At 45.8% G+C, this 19841-nt stretch overlaps 1 protein-coding gene across 48 annotated transcripts in view; it reads right to left on the bottom strand.

Moving 5' to 3' along the window:
- The window catches only part of LRRFIP1 (LRR binding FLII interacting protein 1), a 156360-nt gene that overhangs the window by 50148 nt on the left and 86371 nt on the right, over positions 1-19841 (bottom strand). For 21 of the 48 annotated variants that reach the window (XM_053596608.1, XM_053596612.1, XM_053596610.1 and 18 more), the window contains 6 exons: positions 16689-16775; positions 11320-11337; positions 7825-7872; positions 5709-5753; positions 5139-5189; positions 2612-2650 (listed from right to left, as the gene is read on the bottom strand). In XM_053596608.1, coding sequence (XP_053452583.1) covers positions 2612-2650; positions 5139-5189; positions 5709-5753; positions 7825-7872; positions 11320-11337; positions 16689-16775 — 288 coding nt within the window. The remainder of the gene's footprint in view (positions 1-2611; positions 2651-5138; positions 5190-5708; positions 5754-7824; positions 7873-11319; positions 11338-16688; positions 16776-19841) is intronic. The other 27 variants (XM_053596616.1, XM_053596570.1, XM_053596575.1 and 24 more) reach the window with 3 other exon arrangements.

The raw sequence follows: 19841 nt of genomic DNA, 5'->3' as shown, positions 1-19841 counted from the left end.
GCACAGGCATTGCTCACTGTGACCTCGGGCTCCTGGGCTCAAGCTTCACCTGGCATGCTTCCTAGAAGCACAGGCCCCTGACCTAGGAAATCAGAATAGCTAGAAGTAGGGCTCAGGAAGAGGCATTTTTACAAACCCTTCAGGTGACTCTTACAAACAGTGCTCTGAGAAACACTGTTAAAAGAGAGAACAAAATAAAAAGGACATTCATAAATTAGCATTTCTAACACAGATAAGTAATGCAAGAGTAAATGTCCTGTCAAAACCAGGATGTGATTAGTCTGAACACAGGTGACTGCCATGCAGTATCACCAAAGCATCGGTGAGCTTCCCACGTGACCACGCGAAAGTGAATTGTTCACTTTTTTTGATTAATGTTAATGTCTACTTTTCTACATGAGTCAAAATACAAAGCACATTGAAAGGGCATCAGAGATGGGAAAAACACAACAAGGGCAAGAATCAAAACTCTTGAGTACAATACCCAATGTATTCGATTTCTTTTTAAAAAGAGTGAGAAAATCCAAAATGTGCTCCTGACCATTGCTAACATATCCTTGAGGGACTGGCCCCTAAACAAAATTCACTGTGAGCTTAAAATAAAAAGAGTAATAATCTAGAAACACACTGCTAATCCACTTAATTCCTCAGAAAACAGAGGTGTTGCTGGAGTTACAGTGTCACAGAAATGTTCTCATCTACATGTGTGATTGTGGAAGTGCTATGTAGATAAGTAACAGGGGCTGAACCTGATTACACGTCTTTGTGCGTTCGAGTGCCCGTGGCAGGTCTGAACGTGGCCAGGCTGGTCTGTAGCGCCTGGGCGTGGGACCCGCTGGGCTGGTTGCCTCTCAGCTGCTCGCTCTGATCTCTCCCATCTGTGACGGGCAGAACCGTACCCCATCGGGAGCTCAGCACCCCAAACATGCTATGCAGGTATATGGTGCTATTTACTAGTTATTATTTAAACCTAAAAATCCATTTTTTTTTTTTTTTGAGACAGTCTTACTATGTCGCGCTCGGTAGAGTGCCATGGCGTCACAGCTCACAGCAACCTCAAACTCTCAGGCTTAAATGATTCTCTTGCCTCAGCCTCCCAAGTAGCTGGGACTACAGGCGTCTGCCACAATGCCTGGCTACTTTTGTTGTTGTTGCAGTTGTCATTGTTGTTTCGCAGGCCCGGGCCAGGCTTGAACCCGCCAGCCTTGATGCATGTGGCTGGTACCGTAACCTCTGTGCTATGGGCTCTAAGTCCTAAAAATCCATTTTTTTTTTTTTTTTTTTGTAGAGACAGAGTCTCACTTTATGACCCTGGTAGAGTGCTGTGGCATCACACAGCTCACAGCAACCTCCAACTCCTGGGCTTAAGTGATTCTCTTGCCTCAGTCTCCCGAGTAGCTGGGACTATAGGCGCCCGCCACAACGCCCGGCTATTTTTTTTGGTTGCAATTCAGCCAGGGCTGGGTTTGAACCCGCCGCCCTCGGTATATGGGGCTGGTGCCTTACCGACTGAGCCACAGGCGCTGCCTCTAAAAATCCATTTTTAAAACAGGAATTTGCCAGATAATTTTGAGATGCAATGTATTGCATGAAACACCAAGTGCTTTTAAGTGAGGTCCTTAGTGCAAGTAGTACATGGTACCATAACTTTAGTATCACAGCACTTGAATGCTGAGCCGTGCTTTCTGGTGAGAAATTTTCCTTCTTAGAAGTGTAAACTTTTCAGACAGGTTTTCAGGTTTTCAGACAGAGTAAAGGTTTTCAGACAGAGTAAAGCACAGACACCCTCAAAGAGTGAGAGATAAGAATAGTAGTTCTGACTTTAAATCTAAACCCTTTTTACTGGAATTGGGATCTTTCCCCAAAGAGTTAATTTCTGGCAAAAGAGCCAGATCATGCTTAATTTGAATGGATACAGATTGGAAAATAATGAATATTTTTTTGTTAGGTAAAATGACTTTACATTTATTCTTTTAAATTTAGAGGCTTCGGGAATTTTTTTTTTTTTTTTAGAGACAGAGTCTCACTTTGTCGCCCTCGGTAGAATGTCGTGGCGTCACAGCTCACAGCAACCTCCAGCTCTTGGGCTTAGGTGATTCTCTTGCCTCAGCCTCCGGAGTAGCTGGGACCACAGGCGCCCGCCACAATGCCTGGCTATTTTTTGTTGCAGTTTGACTGGGCCCGGGCTTGAACTCGTCACCCTCAGTATATGGGGCCAGTGCCCTACTCACTGAGCCACAGGTGCCGCCCAACTTCGGGAATTCTTGATCTGAATTCCTTGACAGCAAGACATATCTTTTTCATCTCAGTGTGCATGGCTGCTACACAAGGCGTGCCAGCAGCTGCAGCTGTGCTCACGGACTGTCTGGCGAGGGAGTGCCCATGCACCCATCCTGGAAAGACCAGGCTGCACCTGGGGCCCTAAGATCGCTCACTCCAGAGTGTGCCTGCCCTTCTGACCCCAGCCTCTCCCAGGCAGAGACTGGTTGATGCACAAAGATGTACTCGGCTTTTTAGAAAAGCATCACGTGATTAGTGGAAATACCACAGGTTATTATTAGTCACACCACACAGTTAGTGCCACACAGCAAAGTTTATCCAAACATCTCACCCAGGTGTAGGGACCCCCATACTCCAAGTCAGGCTGGGACTGTCAGAAGGAGGATGGAAGATGAAAAAACAGAAAAGAGAGTTGCCAAAAATAAATTAAAAAGCTAAGTAAAACAGAAACAAGCAACCTTTAAAATTTTAACAAAAATGCATTTTCTCATTACTTGTAGGATCTCATATATATGTACACACACAAAAAAAAAATTACATCAGAAGGATCGATACTGTAAAATCCAACACTAACTCAAACTTCCACAGCAAAGGCCACTGTAATTCATAATTCTGAAGCAGGTGGAGACGTCTTACTTCTTACTCTACATAGAACGTCTAGTTACGTTAGGGAAAAGGTTAACAGATGCGTCACTGCCAACTTTTAAATAAGGAAAATTAAAAATGTATGCTATCCAAAGTCTAGATTTTCTTAGAGGACCAGACTAGTTTACAAACACTAAGATATTAACATCAACACCATTACCATCTTTTTTACGGTTTATCAACATTGAATGAATAAGGCCTATGTTTTAAGAATGAAAAAATAAGAAATATGATCAAAACTGTGCAAAGTAAAAACTTCAGAATATCAAAATACATAAGAACAGAACAGTTGACTCTGCAGAGAGACAGAGAGCGTGCAGTTCCTCTTGGCAGGGCTCTGGGTGCCTTGCTCGGCTTGTACCAGGCAGCAGAGGACAGAGGTCCAGGCACCTCGGTACACGCAGAGCACACAGCTCAAGGATCCTGAGTGACAGGCACTGGCCATGTCACGAACTGTGACCCTGAGCAGGCCTCTTAACTGTTCTGGGCTTGTTCTATGCCTATAAAAATTAGGAGATTTGATCCCCATATCCAGTGCCCAAGTCCTCAAATTCAGTGGTTTTTCAAGTCTATTTCTTTAGATCAAATACATCATAAGAAAGAGTCGTGCAGCAAACCATGTAGCTGGAAATGAAAACGCCATCCGCGTTTTCATCCTCTGGTTTAGCACCCTAATTGTGGACTTCACGGTACGTGAAATTTTAAAATACCTTTTAAGGTATGTGAAATTTCATACCTTAAACCAAATATACTTGATATCCCAGCAAAGAATGGTGTCTGACAAAGAAGTCTAACTCATTTCTGGTTAAAATCATTGAACATGAAATGAATGCTGGCTTAACACCAAAATACTTGTTTAGAATGCAACAGTTTTAAACCCTTCCTGGCAAAATCACTGTGGGTCCATTTTTGGCACTAGGAGGACAGTGACAACAGCCGTGTTAACAGCACGTTGACAGTGGATCACCTCAGCGTTTTATTATTATAAACATCCAAGTTAAACACACACTTAGTGCTTACATTAATATAAGAAGTCAAGGGGTGATATTATGATTTAATTGTGATAACAACATAACAGGCCTTCAGCCCTCTATAGTCCCTGAGTAAAATGCAGTGGCTGCCTGGAGACCTGTTTGTTACTGGTATTGAGATACAGTTTCAACCCCGTGGTAAACTAAACCGACCTGCTCATATTAATTTACTAACTTTAAGCACCAGGTAAAACAGTTTCTTTTTTTTGGCCGGGGCCGGGTTTGAACCCACCATCTCCGGCATATGGGACCGGCGCCCTACTCCTTGAGCCACAGGCGCCACCCGGTAAAACAGTTTCTTTTTCTTTCTTTCTTTTTTAGAGACAGAGTCTCTGTTTATCGCCCTTGGTAGAGTGCTGTAGCATCACAGCTCACAGCAACCTCCAGCTCCTGGGCTTAGGCGATTCTCTTGCCGTAGCCTCCTGAGTAGCTGGGACTATAGGTGCCCGCCACAACACCCGGCTATTGTTTTTGTTGTAGTTTGGCCGGGGCCGGGTTCACACCTGCCACCCTCAGTATATGGGGCCAGCGCTCTACTCACTGAGCCACAGGCACCTCCCAAAACATAGTTTCTCTACTCTACTTCTCAAAGCTCACACTTTTCCAGGTATAATTATGAAGGTTTTTGGACTGTTTAAGGAAAAATCCATATTTGTGTCTATTAAGCATTACGCTGTCAGTGACGAAGGTATTTAATTATAACAAATGAAAGGGGAAGCCCCTGAGGGCAGACAGGGTTCTCAGCAGCCAGCGCTGGTTTGCCTCCTGGCTGCTGAGTGATCATCACCTCTACTTAGAGCTGCTCCCACGTTCCCGGGGAGTGCGCTGTGAATGTGCCCACAGACTGACTGAGGGCCAGAAGATGCCGTCACACGGCTGCGTCTCATGCTGGTAATGCCAATGACGGCGTTAAGCAAGCTTTGGTAGTTTTGTGATGAGGACAAATACGGAAAAATGCTGTCTTCCACTCTCCAGGAAGAAAACAACCCAAGTGCTTACATGCATTCATAATCTCTGCACAACAGCAAAGAAACACCCCATTGATCTGACTTTAAATGAGCATCTCGTCAGTCAGATACTATCGGACTGCAGGATAACTGATGAGAAACCTGAATGCAGGATGAGAAAGCAAAGGACTGGGACCATAAACTGTGCCAGGCGGACTCATCACTGGTTACTGACCCTCAGACTTCCGCGGCTACCCACTGACAAGCGCTCATCTTCATCAGAAGCCTATTGAAAGAAAGGATAAAAACAACGTAAAGTGATAATATGACACATGTAGAGAAACCCATGTCCCCTGAGGGATGTGGCTGGCCCGACACCACAGCAATGGGGTGGGCCAGCCGCCTCCGAAAATCTCGGCGGTCCTCGACAACACAGGCTACATGTGCCTCTGTTTTCATAGGACTCTTTATGGATAACACGGATTTAAATTCCTTTCATTAAAGTGGTAATATTTACTTCACAGGTCACATAAATACATAGCCTCACTAGGCAAATTATTTATAGGTGTTCAATAGCATAAAAACACTAAAACTCATGAATATACCAATACAAATTTGTTAAACACATTCTCCCTGCCAAATTTAGGTCAAAAACGCTAAAAGCCGTGTTTATCGTCTTTGTTTACGTAACATCAGTATCAGTTAATTTCTTTCATTAAGAGGTGATACACTGATATGTACTGCAGTCACGAAAAGCACAACTCGGACTCCAATTGCACCGCCTGGGTAACGAGCACGTACTAACCGAGGTGTTTCTTCTGGATCTACGAGAGTAGCGCTCACTGTCTTCCTACCAAAGCAACGGAGGAGACAGTCAGAATCAAAGGTTAGACACACAGCAGAGTGTTCAGAACAAGCCCAGACAGTCCCACTGCAACATACACAGCATTCCTCACCTAAATGTCAAATAAATATTTGCTTTGCTTTTGCTGAAAGGCTTTAATTAAGCCACTGGGAATACTGTAAAGGAAGGGGTTCTGAAGCACACAATCGGCATATTTCATTTTTGCTTTAAAAACAGTGTGTTGGGGCAGGACATGAATCTTTTTTTTTTTTTTGAGAATGGGTCTCACTCTGTTACCCAGGCTAGAATCTAAAGTGCCGTGGTGTGATCATAGCTTACTGTAACCTCAAACTCCTGGGCTCAACCACCACATCTGGCTAATTTTTAATTTTTTTTTTTTTTTTTTGTAGCGATGGGGTCGCACTCGACTTTCCAGGCTGGTCTTGAACTCTTGGGCTCAAGTGATCCTCCCACCTTGGTCTCCCAAAGTGCCAGGTTTATAGGTATGAGCCACTGTGCCTGGCCTGGGTCTTAATTTTTTTCTAATCTCTATAATCTGGTTCACTTACATCAGCCTGTGTGTTCCTTTATGTTTAGAATCTTCCTCTCTTTCTTTGGGAATGAGAAGATAAATTATTTCCACAAAAGATCCAGCAAGGGCAGGTACCTGTAGCTCAGTGGGTAGGCACTGGCCATATACACCCAGGCTGGCAGGTTAGAACCTGGCCCAGGTCAGCTAAACAGCAACTGCAACAAAAAAATAGCAGGGCGTTGTGGCGGGCGCCTGTAGTCCCAGCTACTAGGGAGGCTGAGGCAAGAGAATTGCTTAAGCACAAAAGTTTGAGGTTGCTGTGAGCTGTGACGCCAAGGCACTCTACCGAGGGCAACATAGTGAGACTGTCTCAAAAAAAAAAAAAAAAATCCAGTAAGGATTTTTCTACCAAATTTTGTGGACCTTAAGGCACAATTTTTTACAATTTGACATTTCTAAAGTTAGGGTATATCTTTTAATCAAAGTTGCTCACAATTGTAAGTAGCAGCATTTTTTTCTTTCTTGGTGGCATATAAAACAATGCTACATCTTTTAACTGTGTCTTAAGATTAGATAAAAACCTACCTGCCTGTGCCATGTAAGCTGAAAATGAGTTTACAACATCATTTGTTTTCAACAGAGGAAGTGTGTGTTCTTCACATTTGAAGAACTAATCTCTTTTATGTTCAGTATCTAAGATGTTGGGAGAACTTTTTATATGTTCCTTTGTTTTTTTTTTTTACACATAAGGAACATTTAATAGGGCATTTCCATCCAGACCAGGTTCTCAAATGCAGAAAGCCTGTGAGGATGTCCATGAAGCCAGTCAATAAAGCAACCGGGCCAGCAAGTGGAGCGAGTCAGGGGGGGCGGGGAAATGAGTCAGACCAACGGAGGGAACACGGAAGGCCCCCTGCTCCTGGACCATTAGGGCTGGGCTGGCTTTCACCTGGCTTGGGAAGGTAGCAGGGCTGCTCTAAGAAACAGGCTGAGAATGTAAAGGAATTTTCTCACCCAAGAACAGTAGTTTCAGCAGGTTCAGAAGACAGGATGAGGAGGGCCCCGAATGCAGATAAAGTCGCATGAGGTTGAGACCAGCTGGTTGCAATCGTGAATGAAGCAAACAGAGCATAATGTACCTCTGGGGTTCCAACTGGAACTTGGTGAGCCGTGATAGTAACGAGAAAGTTCCCGGGAAAGTTCTTGAGCCAGGAACACAGGCCCAGCCTGAGTCCTCAGGGGGAGCCCTCTGCCCAAAGTGTGCAGGGAGGCCCTGGAGGTGGAGACCCCACAAACTGCTGGCCTGGAGACATCAGCAGTTAGTGGCTACTGAACAGACAAGCTACTGAACAAAGCACCTGGCCAGGACGTTTCTAAGCAGGCTTCTCTGGGGGATGTAAACAACCAGAGACCAGATGCGGAAGCCTCCAGAACAAAATCTCTCAGTATTAAATTATGGTGCAATAGGAATCTATCTATGTAATTAAAGTGCATGAGAATTAAGTTAAAAACCATTTAAATCTTAAAATTGTATTTGAGGCCTACCATCCATTGCTCGATGTCACCCCACTTTGTATCCAGCCCATAATATTTCTATAGACAGAAGGGAAAGAAAATTAGGCAAGAAGTGAAACAGTAACTGTTTGAGAAAGTGTTCCGACAGGCATGTCCAGGTTGCCGCATAGGGAAGGTGCATGCCAAGGCCAAGTGGTCACAGCACGCTCCTACCACAGAAGGGGTGCCCCCCAACAGCCCGTGCAGGTTGTGAGCCGTGAAGAAAGCCCCTGCCAGCCCCCCAAGCATTTAATCCTCTGTCAAGCTGTTCACAGCTTCAAAGCAAAAGCACTAAAGGAATAAAACCCTGAGGGCAGCAAGAGCTCAGAGCCACCCCCTGGGTTGCCACCTTGGGACCAGGAAGCCCAGAGGATAGGGAGCGAAACTGTGCACTGACCCTGTGACCTGGAGTACACCTGCTCCAGCTGCCTACCCTCCATGCTGAATCTAGGCCCACGAGAATTCATGCACTGTGCAAGTCCTTGTAACCTGCCGTAGCTGGTTACATAAGAGGCCTTCGCATACAAGGGGAAATACACAGACCTACAAGTTGTGTTTGGAGATTACTGCGGTTAATGCCTCTGTATCTTTATAATAGTCTGAGTCATAATGGTCCACATTAGAGTTAGAAAACCGGGCTCAGAATGGCTATCCCCATCACTAAACACAGTCTTCCCAAAGTTAGGTGGGAAGCCAGGTTAGGGCCCCAAATAATTGGATCTCTGCTTTTCTCCTTTTTCTTCAATTTCCAATAAGAAAATAAATTTTCTCATATAAGAAAATAAACCACCTCAGTATCATCTATTATAGATGTGAGATTTCTCTTTGCACATCAAAATCTTTTTTTTTTTTTTTTTGTAGAGACAGAGTTTTACTTTATGGCCCTCGGTAGAGTGCCGTGGCATCACATAGCTCACAGCAACCTCCAACTCCTGGGCTTAAGCGATTCTCTTGCCTCAGCCTCCCAAGTAGCTGGGACTACAGGTGCCCGCCACAACACCCGACTATTTTTTTGTTGCAGTTCGGCTGGGGCCGGGTTTGAACCCGCCACCCTCGTTATATGGGGCCGGCACCTTACCAACTGAGCCACAGGCGCCGCCCTGCACATCAAAATCTTATAATCAGAAGATATACCGGATACTAGACAATTTTTGCAGTTGTTTAATAATAACCAAAACATGTCTGCTGCTACTAGGGTTGGTTTAGTTTCATTTTGAAGGGTGACCAGGTTTAAAATCTACAGCTCTCAGCCCCATCCTTTAAGCTCAGAGACGATGGTAAGCAGAAAATTGGGAGAAGAAAATTAGGAGGGAGAACCTTACGAAGCTTTTAAAAATTCAACAACACTGAACTCTTAATACGAAAAGTAGAAGAGCCACCTCTTTTCCTGTAAATTATTTCCTTAGATACTTTGTAAAAAATCAGAAAGGAAATAAAAGCAAAACACTTCCCAAAGTCATGTTTTACCTTCAACTCCAGTGCAACGTGTCAGCTTAAAACTACGTTGCATTCAGTTAATGTTAGCTCCTGTTAAAGGAGGGATGCTGCCACCACCCCTCCCTTATCTCACGGCTAAACTACAAAAATAGAAGAAACACGTTTTTCAGTTTTTTAAAGGAGAGGGGAGGGAATAAATAAATTCACAATAAAATTATTTAAATTCCAAAAGAAATCAGTACTATCAGTTCTTCTATTTTCACATTTTTCTTTCCCCCTTATACTCTTATGTAAAATAATGTATACTATATATTGCTATTTTCACAATAAAGGTAAGAGCCAGTATTCAAAATCTTTCTCCTAGTCCATGGGAGGTCTTGTCAATAGCTACCGTAAGCCTAGCTCCATTTCCATGCTACCCCTCCCTTCCAGGTGGGGAGAACATCCCAGCAACGGAAAGTGCGATCAATGAGTAGGTCCCATGCTAGCTATCGGCACCAGCACAGCAAAGTCCAGAGAGGGAAAAATACATATTTCCAGCATAAACACTGTGATTAGCCAGTGAGTCATGCAGAGAGAAGCAAGAGCCACGCTAATGCAAAAGGTGCTTGGCTTTCAGAAATAGCTTTGAGTCAAGAGAAACATTACATAGACCAGCTACTTGGGCTGGAAGGCTCGCCCTTACCGCCTCCTTCTCCTCTTGGTAAACGTGAGTGGTTTATAAAGAAAGCCTTTCCTCCCTCGGTTACATGTTCACTACAAAGCTGTGCCCTGCACTTCCACTGTGTACAAACTCACACTCGGATAAAGCTCTCACACTGTATCCCTGGTGCATTTGTAAAAAGAAAATAATAGTGAACTGACACAAGAAAAGAATGACTGCAAGTGGAAATGATTGGATGGAGCCCCCTTTCTAGGTTTTGGACATTGACGTCTCCTCTTCCATCAGGGACAGCCAGGGCTCTCTAGCTGTGCCTCTGGCTTGCCCGGGTCTTCTCAGACTCTCCAGGGATAACAAGGAACTCAAAGCTTCAGGACCCATTTCAATACTCAGACCTCAGGAACACTAACAAAATACAAAGACCCTGGCGTCTGCTCCACTGATTTCTTCGCGCTCTTTAGGACAGCAGTTGGGCAGAAGGAAGGAGATGGGCAGGCCAGGGAATCAGAACTGTGGTTAGTACCGGAGTCCAGCACTTACTGGCCATGTGCTTAAAGGATCTGCCTGCTCTAACCTCTAAAGTTAAGAGAACTTATTCTGATTTTCTTAGCTCTCTAAAAGAATAACACCGTTGTACTTTACCTAGTAAAGTACAAATTTATAAAAAAACTATAAAAAAACTATTACAGATGTCATAAGTAACAAACAAGATTCATTTATGGGAAGACTCATTTGTACACAAATTCTGTAGATTCTCAGGGAACCTACTCGCTCCTTATGAATCATGAATCATTGATTTAACTATCTTTCTCACAATTTTCTGAGTCTGGCCTGCCCGGTGTATTTATTTCTAAACCTTAGCTGCTTCTACAGAATACTAGGAAATAGAGACACATGTTAGTTTATGAAACTCTGAATATGAGGAAAGGAGGAGGGCAGATTTATTTCATTGTTATATCACTGTCTTTCTTATTAGGGTTTTAAAATCAATATCGAATAATCTTTCAATGTATGGTCATTTGCTTTGATATTTTGAAAGTTTTATGATAAAATCATCTTTCTCTTTCAACATACAATTTCAAAAGGCTCCTTAAATTCTGAAATCTGATTTTGTCTTAGAATTAGTTTCTTTCTGAAGGAAACAATTTTCTAACGAAAATGGAGGTGAACAGAGCATTCAGTACACAGAAATGTGTCCGCTGCTGCTCTGTGTGGGCTGGAGTGGGAACCTGGCATTCTTGTTTAGATTCATATACAAGGCGGTAAAACCAAGAGTAAAAACTGCCTCTGTCTCTGCAAGGCAAGGCATTATTTCTGAAAGGTGACCAGGCCCTTGGCAAGGCAAAATTAGTACATGCAAATTAGAAAATAAAGAAGGAAGAGCCTACCTTTTGGACCTGATAGATCTATAGAGATGAACAAAAGAAAAAAGGGAAAGAAATATAAAATCCAATTAAAGAAGCAGAAACACCAGGAAAAGGTTCCATAAGTAAATAGAAATAAGAATAAAAGCCATCCTGGGAAAGAAACAGTGAATACTGGTAAAATATGAATAAAAAAGCATTTAAAGAATTAGTAATTTCATTACTTACTTTACATTTCATTTTAGATACATTGAGGAAATAAGGGTGAATTGCTACCATAATTCTGCTAATTTTCTAAGGCAGAAGTTTGCATCACCTATTACTACCAAAGAGAAGTACTACTTCATCTTTTTTTTTTTTTTTTTTGTAGAGACAGAGTGTCACTGTACCGCCCTCGGTAGAGTGCCGTGGCCTCACACAGCTCACAGCAACCTCCAACTCCTGGGCTTAAGAGATTCTCTTGCCTCAGCCTCCCGAGCAGCTGGGACTACAGGCGCCCGCCACAACGCCCGGCTATTTTTTTGTTGCAGTTTGGCCAGGGCTGGGTTTGAACCCGCCACCCTCGGCATATGGGGCCAGCGCCCTACTCACTGAGCCACAGGCGCTGCCCGAAGTACTTCATCTTTAATGTGAAACTTATTTTTGTAGTAAAAGTTGAACCAGAAAGTACACAAACTTAATTGGGAAGTCAGCTGGGTAAATTCACAAATAATGAAGACAGAGGCTTGGATGTTCTGATTCACACCAACACATACAGAATAGCAGGGAAATTCCACATAAACAGAGCTATAGTTAGAATATAACTCGAATATTAAAAGAAGAAACAAGTTATTATCATACATTGACATATGAGTTTGCTTCAGGGGTTTCTCCTAACTTTGTTGTAACCAGGAGGAAAGGCTGAGATTTCCACCCATTTTCATTCATTCATGAAAACATTTGTGTCAGGGACTGTTCAAGGCTCTGCCAAAACTGCAAGAGGAGAGTTAGTGTTTCTTGACGCACCTGGGGGAAGCACAGGTAAGTATATTCAACACTATGACAATGACAAACACAGCACCTCCAACCAAAAATGTTTACAAGTCAGGAGCAAAGAAAGAGATACACTCTCATTACCACTGTTCTCTACTGCCCTAGCTTGTCCCAGTGAAGTGCAAGGTTCACCTGGATTTCCCCAAGAAGACCTATGTTATTACTTTGCCCTATGAAGGAGTTCATATGCTTTCAACGGCACAGTTAGCAGAGCAGGAGGCACTGGATTCTTACCACCTGAAACTACTGAAAAGAACCAATAAAGAGAGTGGGGGGTGGGGGTCTGGAGTGGGCCTGGGTCTGACAAATAGGCCGCCAAGCTCACTGCCCCTCTGAGGTGTGAGGACAGACCTGGGCCCCCAGCAGTGGTGTCTCTGCTACCTGGGTGCCCTCTTGGGGGAGCTCAGCCCCAGACGCCAGCCTCCCATCCTCCCCAGCATTCTCAGAGCCTCCTGAAAAAACCTCAACTGCTCAAAAATGCCCGTGTACAGGTGGGGGACTCACTACCCAGAGGGAAACAGGGATCATAGTTCTAAATTTTTACATCAAAATATCAACCCTACTAGTTATTAAACACTAGTCTTCCAAAGAGTATTCATTTCCCCCTTAATCAACAACTTAAAACGCCGATGCCCCAGGTATCGGAATGTGTGACCACAAATGGTGTCAGTGGGTTCTCAGGGTAGCAGGGCCCAGACGCAGGGGTCCTCAAACTTTTTAAGCAGGGGGCCAGTTCGCTGTCCCTCAGACCGTTGGAGGGCTGGACTATAGTTAAAAAAAAAAAAAAAACTATGAGCAAATTCCTATGCACACTGCACATATCTTATTTTGAAGTAAAAAAAAAAAAAAAAAAAGGGAACAAATACAATTCACACCACCACATGTGGCCCGCAGGTCATAGTTTGAGGAGGCTCAAACTATAGCAGAGGCTCAGGGAGGCCATGTCCACACACCTTCCTAAATCCTGTACGCATGTCTCCAACCTGCAAGCTCAGAGGACACTAGACGGACTTGCTCTTCCCTCCAGACGTACACACGCATGTTCACACACACGCACGTGTGCTGCCCTGCCTCCTGGACTTGGGTCACGTTAAGAGCCAGCTAGATGAATAGCTAACGAAAGTGTCCTATTTAATTTTTGATATTCTGTTCCTTGAATTCAACACCAAGGAGAAACTTGGCTTCCAAGGGATGTTTCTACTTAGAAAATGAGTAGGATTACGTGGGCCCCTCTACTCCTTCCTTGCTGTGACTGCAAGTGACAGACCCGGTTTAAACCTCAGAGCAGCCCTTCATGCTGGGTTCTTTATCACCCCACCCCCACCCCCGGCATCTTTTCCCTGAGCGTGCAGTGGGGATGTCCCTGGGCTTTGCAGGCTGCTGGAGGGGCAGTGAGAGCCGTTTGGGCCCCCAGCACCACCACACGCCTCCCTCCACCTCTCAACATCCATCTCCCCTTTCTATAATTCTAAAATGGCCAAGACTTAGTTTCCCATCTTGGGTTGCAACTATTTTTTATTTTCTGACTATTTTTTGAGTGATGGGGGTCTCACAACGTTACACAGGCTGGAGTGCAGTGGCTATTCACAGGTGTGACCTGTGGTCAACTCCTGGGCTCAATGATCCTCCTGTCTTAGCCTTCAGAGTAGCTGGGACTACTTATTTTTAAGCCTTGCTTATTTTTAATTTTTTTTTGGGGGGGTATGGTTTGGAATATTGCAACTGAGATACATGAGTTCTTCAACAGGTTACTCTTATGTTATAGAATTAAAATGCAACAGAAGAAGACTTCCTTTAACTCAAAGGAAGGGGCACTTTCCAAGGAGGCGGTTTGAAAAGATGATTTTGTGGCTAAATTCATCTCAATTTTTATTTTTATTTATTTATTTTATCTTTCTGAGACAGAGCCTCAAGCTGTCACCCTGGGTAGAGTGCTGTGGCATCATAGCTCACAGCAACCTCCAACTCCTGGGCTCAAGCAATTCTCCTGCCTCCGCCTCCTAAGCAGCTGGGACTACAGGTGCTTGTCACAATGCCTGGCTATTTTTTTGGTTGCAGCCGTCATTGTTGTTTGGTGGGCCCGGGCTGGATTCGAACCTGCCAGCTTTCGTGTATGTGGCTGGCGCCTTAGCTGCTTGAGCCACAGGCACTGAGCCTCAATTTTTATTTTTTTAAATCAGGAACATTTGCCAAAGAACTCTGTAATAAGCTGCTAATATCATCCTGTATTTAAATCAATTCCACCTATAACTAGGATAGACTATATTTTATCTGAATATATAATTTGGAAGATGGGGATATATATAATTCATTTTCACTTTGATTTTGAGGACATTCTGTAGTTGTATTCTTAGTGAAAGCAACTTTCTCTTACACTGCACAGGAGAAAAGTGACAGAATGACCACTAATGCCACCATGAAAGCCAGAGGCGGCCCCACTCCAGCTTCACGGCTTCCCCTTCCTCCAGGTCCTGGCTCTGCCACAGCCACACAGAAACACTGACAGGCCAGGAGAGTTAAATCCAATCAGCTGAGGCAGAACACTGGCAGAACAAAACATCCGGGGAAGTTCTTATTACAACTACCTCTTTATGACCTTATTTAAAAAAGAAAAAAGAAAAGACTGGGGGCCTGTTAGGGAGCCAGGGAAAGCTGGTTAAAACCGGATGAGCGTGGAGCTCCAGGCTGCGCGAGCTCTGGGCTGTGCAGAGTGAGGCAGGCTGGAAGGTGGCGGCCACTGCCTCTGGGAAACCGAATGGTTTCTAAACAGAGGGAAGGGGCCAGCTGTGGCCAACACACAACGAGCCTGAAATTGTCTACTGAAATATGAACAGAAATATTCTAAAGACACAGGGCAAGCAGCCTGAAAAGCAACTGGGATCTTATCACTTAAAATGCATATGTTAAAAAAACAGCTCAGAAGAAAAGAGCTGTTCATTAGGTGGCTGGAGCAACCACTGTATATAGCAGAATTCAGGTGTGCAGAGCTGGCTCTGTGTCAGGACGGTCCCCAAGGCACGGTGACACTGCCCCTCCTCTGCCCATGTATTTGCACAAGGGGTGGCAAACTCCCCAGGGCAGGAAGGACAATGGGCACCTCGGACTGGTGGCCGGGACCTCGTCCCTGCAGGGAGTGGGGCAGGTTCGGTCCTTGTTGGGGATGTTGTGGAATCTGCAATGGTCTTGAGAGAAACTGGCAATTCAGATTTTTCACATCTGAAATCTCATAAATTTAAACAACTGGTTTGACTTCAAACATTTCACAAAGAGGGCCAAACAAGAACCTGTTTATGAAAATTAGCCCTGGGGAAGGCAGCGGGCAGCTTCTGTCCAACACACTGAATTCAGTGCTTTTTAATAAGAAAAGCCCTTAGGGGTAGGGCCAGGTGTGGAAGGATGGCAAGAGCTGAGAGGGGCTTGGCTCCTTGGCCTCTGAAAGTCATGAAGAAGCACTGGAACAGTGAGTTAAAGAGGCTTGTGCAGTCACAAATCACTTTTTTTTGGGGGGGACAGTCAGGCTTCGCTGCCCTTGGTACAGTGCTATGATGTCACAGCTCACAGCAACCTCAAAACTCTTGAGCTCACAGTGATTCTCTTGCCTCAGCCTCCTGCATAGCTAGGATTACAGGTGCCTGCCACAATACCTGGCTATTTTTAGAGACAGGTGTCTCACTCTTGCTCAGGCTGGTCTCAAACCCATGAGCTCAGGAAATCCACCCGCCTTGGCCTCCTAGAGTGCTAGGACTATAGGCATGAGCCAGGGTGCTTGGCCTACAACATGACTTTTGGACCAGCTCAAAATGATGAAAATAAGTAGCAAACAGCATGAGCAGGTGTGTAAACACGTCACTGTCCACAATCCTGGGGCTATTTCTTCTCTGGCTGACTTATCCACGATGCGCACTCTACTCTTTATCACATATAGGCTTGAAACCTGTTCAACTCTGTATAAATCACGGTGGAAACATTTAGAAATGAAACAATTTGGTCAGATTAAAAATTACTAATCTCTTCTTGCCCATTTAAACTCAAAGGATCTAGAATTTGGTTCAACAGTTAAGACCTTGAAGTTCAGAGCCTTCCCTCCTTCCAGCTCCTCCCAGCCAGAAAGCTGGCCAAGGAGGGTCTTCATAGGCAAGGGGCTCAGAAGCTCGTCTCAGGATCCAACAGGTTGAGGTCTGTGCCAGACGGGCCTGGCATGGTGCGATGCGCACTCCCAGCCTGACATAGGCAGGGGTCACACCTGCAAATGCTCTCTGCAGAGAGCAAGGAGAGAAGGCCAGGTGCGTGTGCACGTGCACGCTGGGCCTGAAATGAAAATCACCACGAAAAGACCCAACAGGGCCCCGTGCGGGAGGTACCTCCTTCTGCTGCCGCTCCAGCTCCTTCATGCGGATCTCACGTGCCTCTGCTCGGGCCGCGCGCTTCGCCGCAAGCCGGGCCTCCGCCTGAAACAGAGGACATCTGATTAGGGGACAGAGCACTTCCCGGGACGTGGTCGGCAGTGCTGTTGTCAAAAGAAAACCTTGCTTAGATTTAATAGCTATACAGTTAAAGGGAAGTCAGAAGTGACAGTGATAGTAGCTACAGTCATAATTGCTACATTTGCCCGGCCCTTTCTAAATGCCAGGAGGGCACTCTGGTAAGCACTTTACACACATTAATGCCATGTTCTTACTCCTTGCAACAGCCCCATTAGGTAGAGACTGTTATCACCCTCAATTTATACATGAGGAGACTAGGGCACAGAGAGGGTGAGCTACTTGCCCAAGGTTACACAGCCTGTCCATGGCAGGGCTGGGCAGTCTGCCTCCCTCTGAGCCATGACAGACATAGAGCAGAGTGTCAGAGCTGGATGCTACAGGTTTCTGTTTGTCCCTCACTTGGCAGAGCAGGGAGTGGAGGGCTGGGAGGGCTGGAAAGGCTGGCCGACTGCCTGGGGTTACAGGGCTGGCTGGTGCTGGGCTGGTCCTCCAGCCCACTCTGCAGAACTTCCGTCCTGTCACCTGGCAGCACCCACACCCTCAGCACTGCAGTGCTGGGACCCCACCTTTTCTCAAGATGACAGGGATCAGAAAAATGGTTCTGGTTGTTACAGCTCTACTTTAAGTTTTTTTAAAAAAAAAATCTGCCTCCAATTAACTAGCTTTCAACTTGTAGCTGTTCTGCTGTGTTCTACTGAGAGCATGGGACATGCTTGACCAGGGATGGCCAAGGAAGGCTACGGGAACTGGCACTTCAACACTGCCTCACGCGCCCCCATTCTCATGCTTACTCATTATTTCATGCAAAGCAGCAGCCCAGTGTGGTGATGGCATAAGTGTTCCAGAATTTAGGTTTTCTGGTATCAAACAAGTCCCACCTTCTTTCCACTTAACTTTTTTTGAGAACACTTGCACCAAGGGGTCAATAAACAGTTTTCAGGGAACTCAAATATCTTTCCTTTTTGTTCAGCGAGGGGTCTTGCTACGTCGGGTAGACTGGAGTGTAGGGCTTATTCACAAGTGCCTTGAACCCCCTCCTGGTCTCAAGCAATCCTCCTGCCACAGCCTCCAGAGTAGCTGGGACTACAGGTAGTTGCCAGCACACCTGGCTCCTAGATAATCTCAGGACAGGGTCCTCAGAGACGGCCAGCATGCTTGCTTCTGGTGTAGTGTGTGGGGCCAGCCAGTAGCAATGGGCCCAAGAGCAGTGGGCTCACACCAGAAGTGGGTCCTGATGTCAAGGACCATCTCCTCTGCACCAAACTTGTACTGTATGACAAAGGCATTTCTCTCTAAATTCAAACCTAAACTGAAATGGGCCACAGATGAATTATCTTCAAGGTTGGCTTGCTTGTGTCCTCATAAGGAATTTTTTCTATAACTTGGTTCATGTTTGTAGCGCCTTTATCAACCTACCCCATGCCTTTCAAAGCAAGGGGTGTCAAAAGTCACAGCTGTATCTGAATTTTGATCTTTTCTTGCTATTTTCAATTTCTAAGATCAGAGTCTGTAAAAAGATCCAGCGAAGTGGGAGGAGACAGAGAAGAAAAGCACACGAGACTGACTCCCTACAGCACACAGCCGGCAAAATGATGAAGGTCACCTGCGTGTAGCCCGCCTCCCCCCGGGTCTTCCCGCAGGGAGGTGTGGGGCTCCATGCCCGCTGACGTGGTTTCTGCGCCAGTTCAGACTGGGCAAGAGTCCTCCCAGCAGTCTTAGCCTCTGAGCTTGGTGAGGAGGAGGAAGAGGGCACCCTGGGGAAAGAGAAGGGGGCGCGGGGGAAGGAGGAGAACAGAGTAAGCAAGCAAGGAAGAGGAAAGGGGAGGGAGAAAGGGGCTACCGCTAGACGGCCACAGAGGGACAGAGGACCCTGGTCCACAGAATTCTGGGACAGTCCCCAAGATTCTTCCTGCTGGTGTACGCACACTGCATGGCCCTCTGCCCCTGCATGAGTAGGACTGTGAATGTGACAGACGCCACTCCTGGGATTAGGCTGCATTACATGGCAGAGAGAATTGCACAAATAACTGAGATCCCTCACCAGCTGACTTACGAGTTGAGCAAAAGGGACATTGTGCTTGGTGAGCCTGCCCTAATCAGGTGAGGCCGTTAAGTGGGGTCTAGAAGTCAGAAGGTGTGGAGAGCCGGCTGTGGAAATGCTCAGGGAGCAGCCCCCAACCACTTCTCCTCCTTTAACTACATTCTTTCCACCTGCCAGAAGTCACAAAGCCCATGCCTATTTTCTTATCGGCAATCATGCAGTTTTTCCTCTTTAAGTTAATCTTTGCCGCAGGTGTTAAGATTTATCTAACCTTATTAAAACACTCTATAAATAAAGCTGTTTCCATGGTTCAGGGGCTGCCTCAGGCCTCCCGACGCCATCCTCTCTCTCATCTCCTTTCTCACCTCTCCCCGCCTTTCGTGGCTTTATTGCTCATTTCCCACCTTTCCACTCAGGTCAACTCCCTCTCCTCACACCGGGTTGTGAGAGGTCTCCATCTCGAGCTGGTATGCAACAAGAGAGAGTCGCCTGCTGGCTGTGAGAAAGCCAGCTGCCATGAGTGAGGCGTAGCGTGGTCTCCAGGAGCTGAGAGCAGCCCCCAGCTGATGCCAGCGGGAATGGGGTCCTCAGTCCTAAAACCACGTGAGCTCAGAAGAGGACTCTGAGCTCCAGAAAGACCCCTGCCTGGCCAACACCTTGAATGCAGCCTTGCGAGACCCTGGAGGACTCAGGCTAGGCCCATAATCCTAGCCATAGAAACTGTGGGATCATAAACGTGTGTTATTCTAAGCTGCTAAGTGAGTGCACATTTGTTATTCACCCGAGACAACCAACAAGGGGGGGGTGGGGTCCTCAGGCACCTGCACGTCCAGCTCCCCACCCTACTATGGTTTAGCTCTGCTTGGGCCAGGGTCAAGGATCCTTGAAGAGCTCACGGAACTGAGCCCAGGTGGAGGCGCCTCCTCTGTGTCCCACCCCAACAGTCCCCCGTCAGACCCCTGCTTCTCCTGTGGGGCCTGTACAAGGAA

The sequence above is a fragment of the Nycticebus coucang genome, chromosome 7, assembly GCF_027406575.1.
Source record: "Nycticebus coucang isolate mNycCou1 chromosome 7, mNycCou1.pri, whole genome shotgun sequence".
Lineage (NCBI taxonomy): Eukaryota > Metazoa > Chordata > Mammalia > Primates > Lorisidae > Nycticebus > Nycticebus coucang.
Note: the sequence above shows the minus strand (reverse complement) of the source record. Positions and strands in the feature narration are given on the sequence as shown.